Source organism: Pogona vitticeps, chromosome 3 (assembly GCF_051106095.1).
Source record: "Pogona vitticeps strain Pit_001003342236 chromosome 3, PviZW2.1, whole genome shotgun sequence".
NCBI lineage: Eukaryota > Metazoa > Chordata > Lepidosauria > Squamata > Agamidae > Pogona > Pogona vitticeps.
In genome coordinates this window covers 87,288,829-87,309,932 of record NC_135785.1, presented here as the reverse complement: position 1 = coordinate 87,309,932, position 21,104 = coordinate 87,288,829, and the positions used below count along the sequence as shown (strand labels likewise).

At 40.5% G+C, this 21,104-nt stretch overlaps 1 protein-coding gene across 8 annotated transcripts in view; it reads left to right on the top strand.

Annotated features, from left to right (window-relative positions):
- The window catches only part of PCDH15 (protocadherin related 15), a 979,840-nt gene that overhangs the window by 681,645 nt on the left and 277,091 nt on the right, over positions 1-21,104 (top strand). For all 8 annotated transcript variants that reach the window (XM_072995260.2, XM_072995261.2, XM_072995259.2 and 5 more), the window contains one exon: positions 17,541-17,649. In XM_072995260.2, the coding sequence (XP_072851361.2) occupies positions 17,541-17,649 (109 nt within the window). The remainder of the gene's footprint in view (positions 1-17,540; positions 17,650-21,104) is intronic.

Genomic DNA, 21,104 nt, shown 5'->3' with positions numbered 1-21,104 from the left:
CAATGTTTGTTCATAGCTTGCCACAATTCATGATTTGTTTTCCTGAATTAGATAAAAAGGACTTGACATTTTGAAAGAAAAGTCAAATGTGGAGAATGAAACTGGAATTTTTTCACATTTAGGAAAATAACATAGTCTGCTTTTATTCTTAAGTCTTTGAACTCTTGTGCCTGGATGTGGGGCTGAAGTTTCTTTTTTTTCTGATACGCTCCTCATCTTTAACAGATTACAGAAATATATATATATATATTGTAAGCTTTTTTCTTCATATTCTGTTTGAGGTTGTTTCCTTTTCCTCCAAGCCAAAGAAAGGCAGACTCACATGGCTTCTCTCTGAGCAGACATCCATACAACTTTTGAATACATGTGGATTTCTTGCCCCAAAATGGAAGCATTCTGGTGTGAAGTAATTAGATGGATAGAGACACTGACCAATCGAAAAAATAGACATGAATGAAACATTATTGTTATTTTCAATATTTAGAGGGAGAAATGAGAAACTTGAAAATAAAGAATTAGTAGAAATCTTACAGGCACAGCACAGATCCGAGATTGCTAGAAATTGGAAAAATGCTCAAGATTTCATGCATTTACAAATAAGATATGGCATACAATGTGGCTGGAAAAATGACTTATTAGATTATATAGAGGAGAAATAAGGCATAGTCAATTCACCAAAAGCTGGAACCCTTTATTAAAATATGCCAATAAAATAAATGACGAGAAACGTAATTTAGAAAACAATTTGGAGCATTTAGATTGTTGGTTGATATTTCTTTAAGGTGAAACAGGGAATGGTGTAAATGTGGGGAATAGCAAATGGTCAACAGTTACATTACATAATAAGTAAGATGATATATTACTATGTTAAGCCTTGTATTGCCGGGTAGGTGGGGCTCGTCAGCCCTGGAAGCAGCCCATCTAGGAGAAGGAAAACTCCAAATTTAAACCTCCACTGCCTTGTGGCTATATCCACTTATGGAAAGGGCTTCAGGAGATAACCTCAAGGCAAAATCTGGAGCCAGAGTCCCGGAGGCATTTTCTTTCATTCTGCCAACTCCTGCAACGTTGCTGGAACCAGTTGTATTGGCTCTTGCCTTTCCACTGGACCATTTCAGCGATGTGGAGAGAGGGGATTTGCTGCTTGGGTAACAGCCTATCTTCCATATTATTTTACCCAGGCTTCGTGCTCTGGAGAGGACACTCCAGCTTCGCATACAGCGTCGAAACAACACGGGAAGTAGCAGTTACCAATTATAAGTCTCTGCTCAATTGGCGTAGAGCAGGACGCCAGGGGCTACTTCTGACGGTGGGAGAGGTCATTGCACCTCACTAGGTAGATACTGCCCGCCTTAAGCTGGGCAGCCCCCAGCCAGTAAGGTGCTACCTCACCACGGTCTGTTAACCTCACGGGGTGCGTGGGGTTTAGGGTGAAACCCGACAAGCAGATCGACAACCATGCACCATGCAACAATCATAAGAAAACTTCTGCCCTAAAGCTGGGCACCTGGAATGTACGGACAATGACCCCTGGCTTTCCTGACTATGGCTTTCCTAACGACCTGCAAGAAATAGAGGATGTGCGCAAGACAGCTGTCATTGACAAGGAACTGAGTAGACTGCAGATGGACATAGTTGCTCTGCAAGAGATGAGGTTGCCAGACTCGGGAGCTGTCAAAGAAAAAAAAACTTGTCATTCTTCTGGCAGGGAAAACCATAGAATGAAACCAGGGAGTATGGTGTTGGCTTTGCAGTCAGAAACACCCTTCTGAGATGCATTGTTCCACCCACTGTGGGGAGTGAAAGAATCCTGTCTCTGCAGCTCCACTCATCAGCAGGACCAGTAACCCTCATTAGTGCATATGCACCAACACTGTCATCCACTACAGAAGTGAAAGCCAAATTCTACGACGATCTGGCAGCTACTATCAAAAAAGTCCCTGAAAGAGAGTCACTGTTCATTCTTGGAGACTTTAATGCTAGAGTTGGTGCTGATCACAATTCTTGCCCCACTTGTCTAGGCCGTTTTGGCATTGGAAAGATGAACGAAAATGGCCAACGCTTACTCGAGTTTTGCTGTTATTATGGTCTCTGTGTCAGCAACACATTCTTTAATACGAAGCTGCAACACAGAGTTTCCTGGAGACATCCAAGATCCAAGCATTGGCATCAGCTCGATTTGATCCTCACTAGACGTTCTAGCCTTCCTAGTGTTATGATCACACGCAGCTACCAGAGTGCTGATTGCGATACTGATCACTCCCTGGTGTGTAGTAGAGTAAAACTGCGAACAGAGAAATTGTATCACATGAAAAAGGAAGGAAGACCACGTATTGACATCAACAAGACTCGCGATCAAAGAAAAGTGAAGGAATTTGCCCAAGCACTCGAGGAAACCCTTCCAGGTCCAGCTAATGTAAATGCACCTGAACGATGGGAACACTTCAAGAACACTGTCTACAACACCTCCTTGTCCACCTTTGGCAAGAAGACCAGAAAGATGGCTGACTGGTTCGAAGCCCATTCGGAGGAGTTAATGCCAGCCATTGAGGATAAGAGAAGAGCTCTAACAGCATACAAAACCTGTCCTAGCGAGTACAACCTGCAAGCTCTTCGAGCCGCTCGTAGCCAAGTCCAACAGGCTGCCAGGAGATGCTCCAATGACTATTGGCTTCAGCTCTGCTCTCAGATACAGATAGCAGCGGACACAGGTAACATCAAAGGAATGTATGATGGTATCAAGCAGGCCTTAGGTCCATTACAGAAGAAATCCAAAGGCAGGGGAAAAGGGCGCAATCTTCAAAAATTGTGCTGGGCTAGCCTCTGCAAGTGCCCATCGCCGCGTGGAGGGACCCCCGCGAGTCCTCGGATGGTGCAGGGAAAGCCTCCAAAGGGCTCCGAAGCCGACGTGCGTGGTTGCGGGGGACCTCTGCCAATGCTCCGATGGTGCAGGGGAAGCCATTGGAGCACTGGCAGGGGTCCCTTGCAATCATGAGCACCAGCTTCGGAGCCCTTCGGAGGCTTCCCCTGCAGCATCAGAGCACTGGCGGGGGTCCCTCCACGCGGCGATGGGCGCTTGCAGAGGCTTGCCAAGCATCATTTTGAAGTTCCTGCCCTTTCCCCCTGCCTTCGGCAGGCCTCGGAACATAAAAAGGCTTTTCTTTCCTTTTTAAGTTCTGAGGCTCGCCGAAGGCAAGGGAAAAGGGCGGGAACTTCAAAAATGGTGCTTGGCAAGCCTCTGCAAGCGCCCATCGCCACGTGGAGGGACCCCTTCAAGTCCTTGAATGGTTCAAGGGAAGCCCCGGGGGACCCCCAAAGCCAGCGATCGTGGCAAGGGGGCCCCCCGCAAGTCTTCTGACAGTGCAGGGGAAGCCTCCGAAAGACTCTGAAGCTGGCAATCACAGTTGCGGAGGGCCCCCACGAGTACTGGGATGGTGCAAGGGAGCCCCAGGGGACCCCCAAAACCAGCTATCGTGGCAAGGGGAACCTATCGCCAGTCCTCCGATAGATATTAGATTAAATGTGTCTTACTCCAAAGAAGTTTGTCCAGGATTGCAGCTGGAAACAATTCTAGCTTATGGTTTATGGAACATATCAAAACCTCTTTATACAGGAAAATATATGGAAGAAATGACAATTTTTTAAACTTAGTTGTGTGGGAACTTGGAATCTAGATGCTTATCTTTGGTGGTCTTTAATGTATCAGGATAGATAGATGGATAGATGCCACCTATCTCTCCCATTTCCCTACCCATCTAGGTAAAATTATGACATTCAATTTTTTTTAATAGGACATGCCCAGTATTTCTAATATTGATCAGTCTCCTATAGGTACAGTTGAGCTACAGTTTACTGAAATTGAATGGCTGTTGTATATTTCCAGTCACAAAGGTGCTTATAAAATTATGCCTAAACATTGTCTTTTGCAAAAGAAAAATCAAACCCGTAAGATATTGGGGGAGGTGGAATGAAGAAAAGGTGAAATTAATGTCTTCAGTTACTTTGACGTAATGATGTGTACTTATATATTTCATCTGTAGATGCCATTTCCAACCTCTTAAAGATTTTGCAGTGACAACATTTAGATGAGGTAGTTTTACAATGATGTTGTATCATTGTTCTTCACTTTGAAAAATTTCTCATCATTGTCATAGTGCCACTTTTGGAAGAGATCATTACAACTCCAATTGCCAAGCTATCTTGAAAATTGTTCATTAAAAGGTTGTGAAATGATGCTTTCATGCTATATTATTGTCATAGCATTTAGAGCTTGGAATATATAACGAACAATGAACCTTCCCCAAATCTATTCAGTGTAGATTTGTCCATGAATAATACCAAAATAAATTGTTTTATGAGGACAATGAAATATTAACCAAGAGAAAGTATAAATGTGCATTTCCTTTCCATTAGTACTAAGTACAATTATGAATAAGATATAATAGCAGAGGTGTGACAACATCAGTTCTTCAAACTGATCTTTTGTTTCTTCCTATTTCATATAAAAGGGCAAACATATGCGTTATCAGGCAGGCACTTGTAGTTGAAGAGCCGACAGATTTTTCTTCCATGTATACATTCACACAGGTCCCCACCATGCATCAGGACCAGGGGAGGGGAAGCCTATTGTCAGAAGCTTGAGCAGTAGTTGGGAAAGAACACCAGGTGCAGGAGACACATTGAAAGATGGAGCATACTCTGCTTTACTGGTCAGAGCTGAAAACCAATATACTTCTAGTGACTGAACCCTCCCCCCCCCCGCCGCAAAAAAAGGTTTATGAATGTCAGATATTATCACTACACGAGAGTGCAGTGATGTTATTGTAAAAACATTTTTAGAATATATTTTAAAAATAACAGAACAAATATTCAGAGGCTCACTCATTTAAGATGTTAAATAACAGGATTTTTTGTTTCCTTTTGTTTTTTGCTTTGTGGCTGGGGATGCTGTTACTTGGCGCTAGCAGAGTTTTGGTGCCTATAGTTTCAACCATTCTACCTGTCTTGTCACTGTATGACTGTCTGGTTAAGAAAACAACTCCGAAGATGTTATGCGCTGCTTCTGATGGATGGTTACTGTAGGAGTTAATGACCTCCATAATGTTTTGTCATTACAGGCCCTGCTCTGATCTTACACATCATCTCATGTTAGGTTGTTCTCTCTTCTTATTGCCTTCCATTCCTAGCAACATTGTTTTTTCCAGCAAGTTCTTCTCAGGTCATACATACTAAAAGTTGTGGATTCCTTTTGTGAAACAATTTGCTTTAAATTCTCTCTTCTTATTTGCCCCCTTTCTTCAGCAATATTGTATTTTCTGGTGAGTTCTGTATTATCTTTATAGGTGCATGGTAGGATAGGCTTAGTTGACTCATGTTTGCTCTAGTGAGAGTTCAGTCTTGACTTGATTGAGCACCCACTTTTCTGCCTTTCTAACTGTCTGTGTTATCTGTAATGCTCTCCTCCAACACTACATTTCAAATGGGTTTATTTTTCCCCTCTCTTTCTTCCCTGTCTTTATTTCACCTGATGGATAGTTTTGACCTTGGTTTGCAGTGGTAATCTTTTGAGGGAACATATTTTGGAAAACATGCACACAAATTCATAGATCTTTTGGTCCAATATAGCTTTTTGTCCCCAGGTTGCCTACCCCAAGGAAAGGGTTTGGAAATCTGAACATAGCTTTCTTATCTGCATTCTGCGAAATAGGTATGGCAATGTTAGGTTGTCTGAGAGGTTAAAGGGTATGTATGTTTCTCCACTGCATGTGTTGCACTCACTTATATTTCTACTTCAAAGTTATTACAGAGTCCTTCAAAATATTTTGGCACAGAGGGAATGCAGCCACATTCTAATTTCACGATATTGTGCCCACATTGCCAGCAGGAAAAAGGATGCTAAGCCTTACATAGCAAAGAGCAGCTTGAATGCTAACAACACCAATGACAGTAGTCATGGTGCTCACAGCTCTGCTATACACACTTGTTGAAAAACAGCCCTGACAATTGCTTTATGTTTAGATGAGAAAAGGTTGAGTGATGGAAGGAGTCAGTTTCTGGGATTTTCCATTGCTTGGTGTCATTTTATGAATGGTAGTGGGCACTGATTCCTAGTATAGACCAACGGTTCCCAATTTTGGGCCCCCAGATGTTATTGGACTAAAACTCATGGAAGCCTTGTCCATTAACTTCCTTAGATTTCTGGGAACTATAGTCTAAGAACATCTGGGGACCCAAAGTTGGAAAGCAAGGCTGTAGACCATCATGACTACTGCAATTGGTTGTCAACATTCAGGCTGCCCTTTGCTATGTACATCTTGGCATCTCGTTATACAGCAACATTGGGCTGTTTTCTGGCATTTTGAATTGTGCATATAGAAGCACAATATCCTACATTCATAAACCAGAGGTTTTTTTGAAAAATTCAGTTGCTTCTGTGCCCATGATTCAAAAAACCAGGAAAGTATCCAAAATTGCCTTGCAATATTGTCAGGAATTTTGGGGTGTGGAAATGGATCCGAGAAAAGGCAGTCTTCCAGGTCAACAGTAAAGAGACTTGCAGAGATAGTAGATACCTTCACCAGTCATGCATTTACAAAAATTTGTACAGCAGCGTTATGTACAGCAGACTAAACAATACACTTAGCTGTAAAAGAAATGGACAGCACTTTGTGCAACAACTCTCCATACAAAGCTCGATATTCTATTATAGTGTGTAACTCTTATATAGTGTGAAACAACCGATCGCTGATACATCACATGTTGTCCTCTTCTAGACATCACATCATACAAAATACATATTTCAAGGATAGCATCATCTACTTGTGGCTGCACACCTGTTATAAAAATGGGTGTCTAATAGAAAACTCAAGTTCATGCACTCTGGTTCATGTGCAAAAAGTAAATTCTTCTTTATGGGCCTCAATATCCTGATAAATATTGTGCACGCTTTGCCAGGATGAGAAAAGTTGTTAAGCTTGACATAGCAAATCTCAGCTTGAATATTGATGACATAAATGTCAGCACTCAAGATCTGCACTTGTGCTCACTATCATTCAGAAACAGAAACCAAGGAAAAGAAATCCCAGAACCCTTTTTCATCAGTTAACCACCTCTCACTGAAACGCAAAATAATTGTCATGGCTATTTATTATTTATTTATTCATTCAATTTATATGCCGCCCAAACTACCCAGAGGTCTCAACAAAACTTTATGATATTCTCTCAATGTGTCTGGCTCCTCTCTCCCTCACTGTCCCATTCTCCCTCCCTCCCTCCCTCCCTCTCTCTCTGTCACACACACACACACACACACACAGAGAGAGAGAGAGAGAGAGAGAGAGAGAGAGAGAGAGAGAGAGAGAGAGAGAGAGAGAGAGAGACCTCATGGCATCTTCTCTTTGTCTCCTCTCTTCTACGTATTTCTTCATCACTCCTTTCTCTTTCCTTCATACACCCTCTATGACTGTTCTGTGTGTGTAAACTTGTTAAATGATTTTTATTCCTATGGTAATGTTAAAATCCCAATACATTGTCTTTCCAGAAGTAAGACCCACAAAGCTCAAGGAGATTTGTTCATTCCTTGAAGTACTGGCAAGAAGTATGGGAAATTGTTGTAGAATACTTCAATGAGCATGTAAAGCCAAAGTTCATTTAAATGTTTCTGTGTAAAACAAGCAGCATTAACGTTCATTCTGTTCTAAATGGCACGACAGAAGAACTCAATGTTTAAAAGGCATAGAGCAGGAATAATTTCCTTTTCAGGAAGCTGTGGCAGGCAGGTAAAAAACATAAGTACTCAATTTGCTACAAGCCACAAAAATGGTAGCAAAATAACAGTCGGGGGTGGGGTTTAAAAACAGAAATTAGAACTTTGAAAGAATTTGTCCACCCTTCTCCAAATTTCGCACAGAGCTGCCTACAGTCACTCTGTCAAATATGGTTGTGATTCAAGAATCCTTTCAAAAGTTACAATTTTATTTTTTATTGCCTCCTCTTTTTAGTAATGACTTATGGAATGCTGTTTTGAATGACTATGCAAGAACAAAAGTTAATTCCTAACTACCTGTGATATGTATGTATGTATGTATGTATGTATGTATGTATGTATGTATGTATGTATGTATGTATGTATGTATGTATGTATGTATTCATTCATTCATTCATTCATTCATTCATTCATTCATTCATTCATTCATTCATTCATTCATTCATTTGTATACCGTTGACAATGCTGGACACTACTTGGACTAGTTTATAAAGTTTAAAAAAAGCAGTAAGTAACAAATCATAAACCCATCCAACCCCACACCAGAATTAAGAATCAATAAAAAAGACATGTATCATAAATTAACCATCTCAAAAGATGGTGGAAACAAACAAACAAAAAAGCTGTAGGCATAGGGGAGAATATCACTGAACTCCTCAAGACCATCTTTTGTTGTTTAGTCGTGTCCGACTGTTCGTGACCCCATGAACCAGAGCACACCAGGCCTTCCTGTCTTCCACTGCCTCCCGGAGCTGGGTCAAATTCATGTTGGTACATTCGATGACACTGTCCAAACATCTCGTCCTCTGTCGTCCCCTTCTCCTCTTGCCTTCACACTTTCCCAACATCAGGGTCTTTTCCAGGCAGTCTTCTCTTCTTGTGAGATGGCCAAAGTATTGGAGCCTCAGCTTCAGAATCCGTCCTTCCAGTGAGTGCTCAGGCTTGATTTCCTTTAAAATGGATAGGTTTGTTCTCTTTGCAGTCCAGGGGACTCTCAAGAGCCTCCTCCAGCACCACAATTCAAAAGCATCACTTCTTCGGTGGTCAGCTTTCTTTATGGTCCAGCTCTCACTTCTGTACATCACTACAAGAAAAACCATAGCTTTGACTATTCAGACTTTTGTTGGCAAGGTGAGTCTCTGCTTTTTAAGATGCTGTCGAGGTTTGTCATCGCTTTCCTCCCAAGAAGCAGGCGTCTTCTAATTTCGTGGCTGCTGTCACTATCTGCAACGATCGTGGAGCCCAAGAAAGTAAAATCTGTCACTGCCTCCATATCTTCCCCTTCTAATTTGCCAGGAGGTGATGGGACCAGTGGCCATGATCTCAGTTTTCTTGATGTTGAGCATCAGACCGTTTTTTGCACTCTCCTCTTTCACCCTCATTACAAGTTTCCTTAATTCCGCCTCACTTTCTGCCATCAGAGTGGTATCATCTGCATATCGGAGGTTGTTGATATTTCTTCCGGCAATCTTAATTCTGGCTTGGGATTCCTCCAGTCCGGCCTTTTGCATGATGTATTCTGCATATAAGTTAAATAAGCCGGGGGACAAATTCTAAGTGTTGCTTCCTGTCCCATGTGTAGGTTTCTCAGGAGATAGATAAGGTGATCAGGCACTCCCATTTCTTTAAGGACTTGCCATAGTTTGCTATGGTCCACACAGTCAAAGGCTTTTGCATAGTCAATGAAGCAGAAGTCAATGTTTTTCTGGAACTCTCTGGCTTTCTCCATAATCTAGCGCATGTTACCAATTTGGTCTCGAGTTCCTCTGCCCCTTCAAAATCCAGCTTGGACTTCTGGGAGTTCTCATTCCACATATTGCTGAAGCCTACCTTGGAGGATTTTGAGCATAACCTTGCTAGTATGTGAAATGAGTGCAATTGTACGATAGTTGGAGCATTCTTTGACACTACCCTTCCTTGTAATTGGGATGTAGACTGATCTTTTCCAGTCCTCTGGCCACTGTTGAGTTTTTCAAACTTGCTAGGATATTGAATGTAGCACCTTAACAGTGTCATCTTTTAAGATTTTAAATAGTTCCACTGGAATGCCATCACCTCCACTGGCCTTGTTGTTAGCCATGCTTTCTAAGGCCCACTTGACTTCACTCTCCAAGATGTCTGGCTCAAAGTCAGCAACCACATGATCTGGGTTGTCCGGAATATCCAAATCTTTCTGGTATAATTCTTCTGTGTATTCTTGCCACCTCTTCTTGATGACTTCTGCTTCTGTATGATCCCCCCATTTTTGTCCTTTATCATATCCATCTTTGCATAAAATGTTCCTTTAAAATCTCCAATTTTCCTGAACAGATCTCTGGTTTTTCCTTTTCTGTTATTTTTCTCTATTTCTTTGCATTGTTCATTTAAGAAGGCCCTCTTGTCTCTCCTTGCTATTCTTTGGAAGTCTGCATTCAATTTTCTGTAACTTTCCCTATCTCCCTTGCATTTTGTTTCCCTTTTCTTCTCTGCTATTTGTAAGGCCTCGTTGGACAGCCACTTGGCCTTCTTGCATTTCCTTTTCTTTGGGATGGTTTTTGTTGCTGCCTCCTGTATAATGTTACGAACCTCTATCCAAAGTTCTTCAGGCACTCTGTCCACCAAATCTAGTTCCTTAAATCTGTTCTTCACTTTCACTGTGTATTCATAAGGGATTTGGTTTAGATTATACCTGACTAGCCCAGTGGTTTTTCCTGCTGTCTTCAGTTTAAGCTTGAATTTTCCTATGAGAAGCTGATGATCAGAGCCACAATCAGGTCCAGGTCTTGTTTTTGCTGACTATATAGAGCTTCTCCATCTTTGGCTGCAGAGCATATAATCAATCTGATTTCGGTATTGCCCATCTGGTGATTTCCATATGTAAAGATACTGGAGTGGCTTGGCAATTCCTATTCCAGGTGGATTGTGTTTAGTCAGAACTCTCCACTGTGACCTGTCTGTCTTGGGTGTCCCTGCACGGCATAGCCCATAGCTTCTCTGAATTACTCAAGCCCCTTCGCCATGACAAGGCAGCAGTCTATGAAGGAGCAGGACCATCTTTAGCATCCTCTAAAAGGATGATGGAGAGAGGGTCTGATGGATTTCCAAACTGGGAGCCTATTCCAAATGGAAGGGCCCATGACCAGGTGCAATTTTTGATGACAGCCATCTTTACTTACCTTGGCATGGCAAGTGAAAGAAGTGCAGGGTGTGAATGGGCTCATGTTCTTAGGGAATGACACTTCAAGAAATAGTGGGCCCCAAGCTATTAAGGGTTTAATAGACCAACACTGAAACCTTCAACCTGGCCTGGAATGTAACAGGGAGCCAATGCAGATGAACCAGGACTGGCAAGATGTGATTAAACCTGTTCATGCCTGACACCAGTCTAGATGCCACATTCTGCATCCACTGCAGTCTCCAGGTCAGCTTCAAGGAAAGCCCTATCTAGAGAGTGTTACAATAGCTGACCTTAGAAATCACCAGCACATGTGGAAACGTCATTAGGGACCAACCATCTAGGTAGGGGCACAACTGAGGCCCATACCTAGATGGGGCTACCGTCCAGAAGTGTTTCCTTTTTGCCAATGGCAGTAGCCCATATTCCATTTTACATTTCCAGGACCTGAACACACAGAACCCATAGTAACCTCTGACCCTAAAGGACAATCTGAATATGACATTTATGCAATGCTTTTAATATGGACTATTTTGTTTAATAAAAATTACTATCAAAGAGGCCTGCAAGTAGAACAGAAATGGAGTTTAAGCCTGATTCCTATCACAGTTCACAACCTCCCTGCATCTACCTGTTGGTATTAGAAGGTAGGCTTCCAACAGGAATATTCTTTCTGGGGCTATCTATGACATTTCTGGTTGAGAGGGAAGCTTTATTGAAATTATCGCAAGGGGAAAGATTTTAACCCCATTCACTCGGGTCCTGTTCTAATGCTAGTATCTCTCCCTGCAGAACCACTTGGTTCCTATTTATATTATTTAAAATATGCACATTATTTTCTATCACAGAGAAATGTCAAGTGTAGTTTTGCCCTAAGTGGCAATTTCTCTCTCTGTGAGAAGAGAACACAAAGCAATGACATGCTTGCTGCTCTGTAGTATCTTAGTGCTCATTGTGGACCAAGGGCCTTAGTACTAAATGGAAAAGAAAATGAGGATAGGATGATAAAACACGTACAGTTGCAAGATCACTACATTTTTATTCCATGCTTCACAGGCTTTGGTATCCTGTCATGTCAAGTATTTGGCATCCATCTCAAATCTTCCAAGTCACTTGAATCTGTAGAAAAGCCTGTGTATTAGAAATGTTTGCCCATGCAAACTTCTGGTGAAGGGCAAGAAAAATGTCACAGGAAGACAGGCCTCAATGAATTGTTGGATAGCTTGGTGGTTTAGGTGTCTGGCTGTGGAGCCAGACTGAGAGTTTGATTCTCCACTGTGCCTCCTTGACAGGGACTGGACTTGATGATTTATAGAGTCCCTTCTAGCTCTGCAGTTCTGAGATGAGAAGGAGGATCTGAATTGTACAGTCTGAGCCAAACACTATAACAAGTGGTGGGGCGACAGGTGTCAAGACAAACTAGGAGAACGGGGCTTGATGGACTGTGCTGCTTTGTCTTTTATAAGCTTTAGCGTTTCTGCTTTAGCTACTAAATCAGAAGTGATTTGCATTCCCCTTTTCCTTATTTATTTATAGGCTAGTATGCAGGCATTTGAACTTCTAATCATTTGCATAAATAGTTAAAGCAAATCAGTTTCTTATAACCTACTTTATAATGTCAGTGACATTTCTTCAGGAGAATGTTGTGTGAAGAAAGTGACTGTGTTTCCTTTATTCATTGTTAGCTGAGTTGTTAGCATGCTGCCTGTTAAAATGAAAAGGGCACCACTGGACATCAAGGTTTCTTTAGAATTCACTATTGTTCCGTGTATATCAAATATGAAAAATGCTAATCGCACTATTATCGTGCCACATTTATAACATCTTAGATACATTAAAACCACTTGTTGTTAACACAGTTTTCCTTCCCTTAACCATAAGAATGGATTTTCATCCGCAGATCAAGTGGAATGCATCTATTCGAATAGCAGGAAGCATAGTGTATCAGCAGTACCATTATTTTCTTTTGTAGCAGAGCAGTAGGTGGTTTTTGTTGGGTGGAAAAGCCTCAAATCTTAATCAAGAGATATTATTGTGTTCTAAAGCTAAACATTTCCAGTCCAGTTTCTTGGGTTTCAAAGTTTTCCAGATGAAGTTAAGCATTTTAAAATGCCACTGATTTCAGAAGGCGATTCAAAGGCTTACTTCATATTTCTCACAAAATTCTTTTGCAATCAGTGACATTTTGAGACAACTTTGCCTGGACTATAGCATTTTTGTTGCATATATGCTTTGTTGTTTATGTACTTTTTGGATTCTTAAAGTGATTGTATTCATTTTTGAAAATCACAAAAGTTTGTTCGCTTTTATGATGAAAGATCTGTCAGGTATTAAACTGGATTGCTGATATTCATATGAATGACGTCCTATAGCTTTTACAGTTACAAGAAGTGCAAGAATCACAGCAACAGCAGCCTCTTTCTGCACTACAGATTCTTAAAGAGCCAATGAGATGTTATACCATAGTGCCTTCTAAGCCTTAGGAGTCTCCACTTCCATCCCCACCACTTCAAGCGTAAAGTTCTCTAAGGTCATATTCTCTCATCCCGATCAATTTCAATCATGTAGATTGCCCTGAGATAGCTCAAAGAAGGCCACAATTAAAAAAAATGACTGCTCCCATTGTGTTTGCTTATAGATTTGGCATTATTTATGCAAATACAATATAAAGGCAGTGCATAAATAAGCAAAATGTGGATCAGTGTAATATCTGTTGTTGCTATGTGCCACCCAGTTACTCCTGACACATGGCAACTCTGAAGAATTGGTGACCTCTAAAGCATATGGTCAAAGCAAATCAACATTCTACAAGGTAAATCTAAAAGTGGCAGTAGCCCAAAGAAAAAAAAATTATAAATCTCAAACTGGACTGTGGATCAGCACCAAATTTGGCACAAATGTAGCAGAGAGTCTGGTCTTGCTCTGTGTTCTCCAGTTTGGGGAAGTTGGGGCAAAGGATTGAGGTACGATTTTTTAAAAAAACAGTGAAGCTTTTTCTACCTTGCATGCAGAAACAAGCAACCTTAAAACATTCCCAGATTTAGAATAGCTCATATAAATTGAAAAGACCAATATTGTTTACCCTGAAAGAGAATGGTTAGTTCCACCTGCTTTTTTTATTTGGAAAGAATCCAGGCTTTAGGAGCTGAGGTATTTCCTTTCAAAAGGATAAAACAGTGACTTCGTTATAAACTGAGCATGCAAGGAACAGGCTTCATGGTCTGAAAAGGGAGATGACTCAGGGGCAATAAAAGGTCACAGATGCAGACAACGGATTGTATTTGAAGAGTAAAAAAATCAACAGGCTTACTTTAAAGAAAGGAATGGAGCGACTGTCCTCTAGAAAGGTGGATATTTTACCATGTATCTCCAGGGAATTAGCATACAATTTGACAAGGCATATTGTAAGTATATGTGCATTACAAAAGCACTGAGCAATTGTGTTTGCTGCAGCCCAGAGTGCTTTCAGTAAACATCTTCTTAGGATTTTTGAGACCAGGCTCCTGACATTAGTCTTCAAAGAGGAAATCAGCTCCAGGTCTAGGGGAACCTGCACTTTTGACCCTGTACTGACTCTGTTAGCTGACTCTCAGAAGAATTTTTTAATTCTCTTTTGGCCAAACACATTGGAAAAGGGATACTTGTCTAGTTGTAAAAGTATTCTAAAAATATATATTTACAAGAATAGAGAACAGATATCTAGAGGCTCGCTCATTTAAGCTGTCAAATTTCTGTTTTTTGCTTTGTAGGTGGAAACATTGCTACTTTGTGCTATCAGAACTTTATTGGCTATATCCTGTCATAGTTTCAATCAATCCACCCATCTTATTACTATACGATTATATGGAAATCAAGAAAAAAAAATCCAAAGATGTTATGTGTCATCAAATAACTTCCAATTATGGTGGCTATATGAGAATGACCTAAAAATGTCATTTCGTTAACTGCTCTGCTCAGATTTTTTATAAAAACAACTGCATCAAATATTAAGTTGTTCTCTTTTCCTATTCCTGTCACCTCCCTAGCAGTATTGTTATTTAGAGTAACTTCTGCTCAGGTCTTGCAAACTAACAGCTTTGGATTCCTTTCTTGAGTCAACCCATCTCATTACCTTGTCTTCTTTTTCTACTTTACCTCCAAACCACTTTTCCCAGCAATATTGTCTTTTTTGGTCAGTTCTGTATTTCCATTATATGTTCATGCTAGGATAGGCTCAGTTGATTCATGTTTGCTCTAGTGAGAGTTTATGCTTAACTTGATTGAGCACCCCCTTTTCTGCCTATCTGTATTATGTATAAAGCACTCCTCCAACATCACATTTCAAAGGACTTGATTTTTTTTCTTGTCTTTCTTGCCTGTCTTTTTTTTCACATAATATGGATGATTTTGAGCTAGGTTTCCAGGAACGATTTTTACTAACTCCCAGCTCTCCCTTTAAAAAAACCTCCCTGAGGTTTGGAAAGAGTTTGAAAATCTGAACATAACTTTGTAGTCTGCATTCTGCAGAGTGGGCATGACAACATTAATTATCTGAATGATAAAAGATTTGTATGTTTCTCCATTGTATGTATCACACTCATTCACAGTTTTGCTTCACCATTTCATGAAGTCCAAAACAGTCCTTAAAAATATTTTGGCGGAGAAGAACGACAGCCACATTCCACCTGTTCTCGCTTCTCTTCTCTCCCCTCATTCATAAAACAGATTATGTGTTCATCTTCTGATATCGTCTTTTACTGAGTAATTTCACATAAGGGAAGTTCCTGTTGGAAAATGTATGTAGTGTATGTATATTTAAACTCCCGTTTTTAAAAGCCAGTTTTAAAAAATAATCCAGTTTATGAATGTAGAATATTGTGCTTCGGTATTCATGATTCGAAACACCAGGAAACGGCCCAATGTTGCTGCACAGTATCGTTGCCAGCAAGAAAAATGATACCAAGCTTAGCAAAGGGCAGCCTGAATGTTGACAACATCAATGGCAACAGTAACTATGGTCTACCGGATACCCATGTCTGCTCACTATCATTCACATTTGTTGAAAAACAGCCCTGACAATTGCTTTATGTTTAGGTGAGCAGTAAATAACTGATTTAAAAAAAGGAGTCAGCTTCTGGAATTTTCCCTTGCATGGTGTCACTTTGTGACTGGCAGTGAGCAGAAGAGGGCATCCTGTCGACCATCTTGACTGCTGCCATTGGTGCTGTCAACATTCAGGCTGCCCTTTGCTGTATAAAGGGCATTCTATTTCTTGTTTGCAGATTTTGAATTGTGGATACAGAAGCACAATATTTCACATTCATAAACCAAATATTTTTTCAAAGAATTAAATATTTCTAATAAATAAGCACAAGACAAAGCAACATTTTAATTCAGTATTAGATTCAAAAGGAAGTGTGTAATGAAAGAAGATGAATAATATAAAGTTTAATCTCTTCTGTGCTGTTCTGTTTTGGATTCCTGCTAAATACCAGTTTTAAGAGGAAAATTTGACTGCTATTTCAAAGACTATACATCCTGCAATAAAATTTAAATCTAATGTTGTTTTGACACGAGGTTGAAATCTGTTAACATATAGCGTATGTTAACAGATACAATGTGGCACCTCAAAATAAACATGTCTCAGTTTATCTTCTTGTTATATTATGTGACAAGTAAATAATGCCAAACTCAGGAAAGAGCTGTTATTTAAAACACTTTGGTTTGCCATTTTTCAGATTTGAAATATATGGCTCATTTTCATTCATGATTTGACTAACGCTAACCTATTGTTGTGGAGAAAAATTGTACATAAAGCACACAGGTTTTAAATCTTTCTTACAACAATTCTTTCTTGTAGCTGTGCTGCTGCATTTTGACAGTCATCTGTATGCATAGTTACAGTGGGATTGTAGCTGAAATAATTTTAGATTTAGAGCTCCCCCAACCAACATCTCATATGTACTACTTTGTAGAACAGAAAGAATAGTAACTCTTAATAAGACTGTATAAACAAGAAAGGCCATCTGTCTATAAATGATCCTATCCCATGGCTCATTCAAAGGCTATTTATATGTATAGATTGTAGGACTATAGTGCTTATGGACATAATTGATGAATTTCCAGCCAATGAAACTTCTTACAAAATATCTCTCTGGAGGTTAGCGTGAGAGCAGCAGGCTAGGTTTATAAGAAGGTGGAGCTATGCCCTTTGTGATCAACTTATATATTTGTCAACAAACGCAGACTTACAGATGTTGAGTCTCTACACATCTCTTCTAAACAGACAGTACTGCTGCCTTTGGAGTTTCTTAGCACCCTGGGAAGGATGGGACAATATCACGGCAAGGGTCCTTTGTAGTACATTTATTTACAAATGCAGAGAGTTTATGGAATGCCTATTCTGTTGCAAACAAATTAGAAGATGCATGTTTGTAAAAGGTCTGGATTGCTCCTAAAGTATAAATGTAATATATATTTATATAGGCTTAGATACACAGTGTTGCAAACCAATGTGTTTGTGCAACTATCACTCTTCTGTTCATAGGCAGGTTTTCAGCACACACACTGTAACATGAGTTAGTATTAAGTTGCACCCACATTTTATGTGTTCCATTATAATGTATGTAATTTTCATTACAGGCACGTGTGAACCCAATCAATGTCACACCACCAATACAAGCTATAGATCAGGACCGAAATATCCAGCCTCCTTCTGATCGGCCAGGGATCCTCTATTCCATCCTAGTTGGTTGGTATTTGATAGTCTTGCTATCTTTTTCATGAAAATTGTATTAGCAGCAGGCAGGCAAAGATTAAATGTGCCGTGGAAACCTAATAACTAGTTTACATGGAGTCTAATGTAACAGTTGGCATCATTTTAGGCAAATATTTTATTTCAGACTTTAGTAATTATCATCATCATCTGAGAAATCACACCATCAGAGTTACAAAAAACCGACTGTATTAGGAACAGCATACATACTGTGCTGGTATTTAACAGATACTTAGGTTTTTGGTTAAAACTTGTATCTGTTATATAATACCAGTCAATGTTTTTATAATTTTGACTGTGCCTGGTGTTTGATGATGATGATTAGGAATATTGATGGAAAGCATGATCATAATTCAACATGGTCATGGCTAAAACTGGGGACCCTTAAGAAAGAAACCGAAGGCTTGATCTTTGGTGCATAAGAACAACCACTCCAAACCAGTGTGATGAAAGCTAAGATCCAAGGAATTAGTGCTAAAAGCAAATGTTGACTCTGCCAAGAAAAAGATGAAATGATGTCACACCTCATCTGCAAATGTCCAAAGATTGCACAAATAGGTTACAAAGTTAGACATTATAAAGTAGCAAAGTTAATGCACTGGTCATTATGCAAATAATATAACTTGCCAGCCTCCAAAAACCCATGGGAATATCAGATAGAGAAGGTGTCAGAAAATGAGGAAGTCAAGATCTTGTGTAATTTCCGGATCCAAACTGATAGATACCTTGAAAATAACACACCAGACATAGTAGTAATAGAACGAAGAAATGTCTGGATCATTGACATTGTAATTCCGGGGGATGCCAGAGTTGAAAATAAAGAATTGGAAAAACTAACAGACTACAGAGACCTGGCAATCGAAACATCTTGCCTCTGAAAGAAACACATATCAATATTTTATTATTTATTTAACTTTTATGCCGCCCACACTACCCAAAGGTCTCTGGGTGGCTTACAACAATTTGAATACAATAAAAGCGTGCTGCTTATATACCACCCCATAGCACTTCAAGCACTCTCTGGGCGGTTTACAAGTTAATTGTGCAGGGAACTATTAAAATACAATTAAAAATACAGTGCTCTAAAATTGCCATCAGGACCCAAAGTTGATATTATTTCAATTAAAAACCTTCTGGAACAGGAAGGTTTTAACCTAGTGCCAAAGCATCATTAACGTTGGCACCAGACGAATCTCCCTCATGATGGCATTCCATAGTCTGGGGCAGCTGCTGAAAAGGCCCTTGGTTTACAAGCCATCCCTCTTATCTCCTTGAGAGATGGCTCTTTCAGGAGGGTCCCCATAGTCATTGAGGCTTTGGGAACAATATTGAGAAATATTGTGCTATAAGCAGTTGGAGATCTCAGAAATTACACCATCAGAGCTACAAAATAAAATGGCAATATTAGGAACCACACACATTAGGCATCCTTCAGTTTCGAGAGACTATGGTAATGTGCTCTGAATAGAGGACTTGGAACAGCATCTAGTGTGGCTGAGAAGGCCAATTCGAGAGTGACAATCCCTTCCACACTGAAGACAAATACAATCTGTCCCCTGTCCAGCTCCCTGATTTTGATGGTTTGGGGACTGCCTCTTTGCCTCGGCCTGCTGGACAAGGGTCTTTTCAAAATGTGAGAGGCCATGATGCACCGCCTGTCTCCAAGCTGAATGCTCAGAGGTCAAGGTTTCCCATCTGTTGAGGCCTTGAGATCCATTCCTAAGGCCTTGAGATCCTGCTTGCAGATATCCTTATATCACAGCTGTGGTCTCCCTCTGGGATGATTTTCCTGCACTAATTCTCCATACAGGAGATCTTTTGGAATCTAACCATCAGCCATTCTCATGACATGCCCAAGCCAACCACATACATACTGCTCTGATATTTAACAGATATGTAGGTTTTTGGTTAAAACTTGTATCTGACATGTAATACTAGTCAATGTTTTTATAGTTTTGACTGTACCTCGTGTTTAATAATAATAATAATAATAATAATAATAATAATAATAATAATAATAATAATAATAATGATGATGATGATGATGATGATGATGATGATGATGATGATGATGATGATGATGATGATGATGATAAATACATCAAGTGAATTCTGGCTTATGGTGACCCTTTTCAGTGTTTTCTAGGTAGAAAGTATTCAGGTTTACCATTCTCTTCTGAGGGCATCCTAAGACTGAAGCTTGCCCATAGTGGGGAATTGAACTCCCAGCATCTGACTCCACAACCAGATGCTTAACTCACTGAGCTATCCAGTCAGTATTGTTTACTCCAAGCTGTATTGCTGCTCTTTGATTATTTACCTTTTTTTCAAAGTTTCCTGCCTGGGATAATGGAACAAGTATATTAGATAAAGCCAAATAAATTATTATTTACACATATCCATTCTTTTGCTCATCTATGTTGGACTAACAAAAGTCATAACCAAAAGAAAAATTGTACATTTTTAGCTTGAGGTCACTGCATATAGAATGTCATTTTGACACTGATACACTAGTGGCACCTTGTATCAAAATCAAAGAGGTACTGTTTGTGATACATTTGTATTGTTTCTTTCTGTGACTGTATGAACTCAGTGCCATTATTTCTTCTGAGCATAGTGATAAGTAGGGTTTGAAGCTTTCACGGTCTTTTGAGAGCTCTGTAGCAAACCATGTGCTTTCCATGTAGATCAGTGTTCCTCAACCTTTTATGGTCCATGGACTGGCTGGGGAAAGCAGGGCACGCTCCGCGCTCGCATACATGCACGAACAAGCATGCACACTCTCTTGCATGGGTGGGCGCCCGCCCGCACGAGTGCCGTGGCACCATTTGCGCATGCAGGTGGCCGCAGGCCTGCATGAGCGTGTGCTGCCATTTGCGTATGCACACGACTGCTCGTGTGCATGAGTACATGGCAGTGTGCGCTCGTGCGGGCCTGTGCACACCCACACGCATGTGCAAATCTCAGTGCGGCGCTTGTGCAGGCAAGCCAGAGCATGCACGCAGGTGCAAACAGGCGGCGCAGGGGTGAGTGCACATGAGGGTGGGGGAGGTATCTCTCGGCGGTCCGATCTGGCCCAGGCTAGGGACCGGGACCGGGCTGGGGACCGGGGGTTGGGGATCGCTGATGTAGATGATCCCAGATTCATTTTCTGGCAGTTGAAAGAATCAGGTAGTAGGTGATGGGAAAGTTTCTGGAAAGTTATTGGTTGTCAGTAAGATACAGGGCCATCTTGTGCTCTTATCATAAAGTCCTAAAGAATTTGGGAGCAGCCTGCCTTCGGGATTGCCTCGAGCTTTATGTCTCTGTTTGGTCATTACCAGTAAGCAGCAAATTGACACAAATTGAGAAATCTCCATAGGCATTATCTGTTGCATGCCAAGTTGCACGACTCAGTGTTCAGCATATAATGACAGCCATCTGTCAGATCT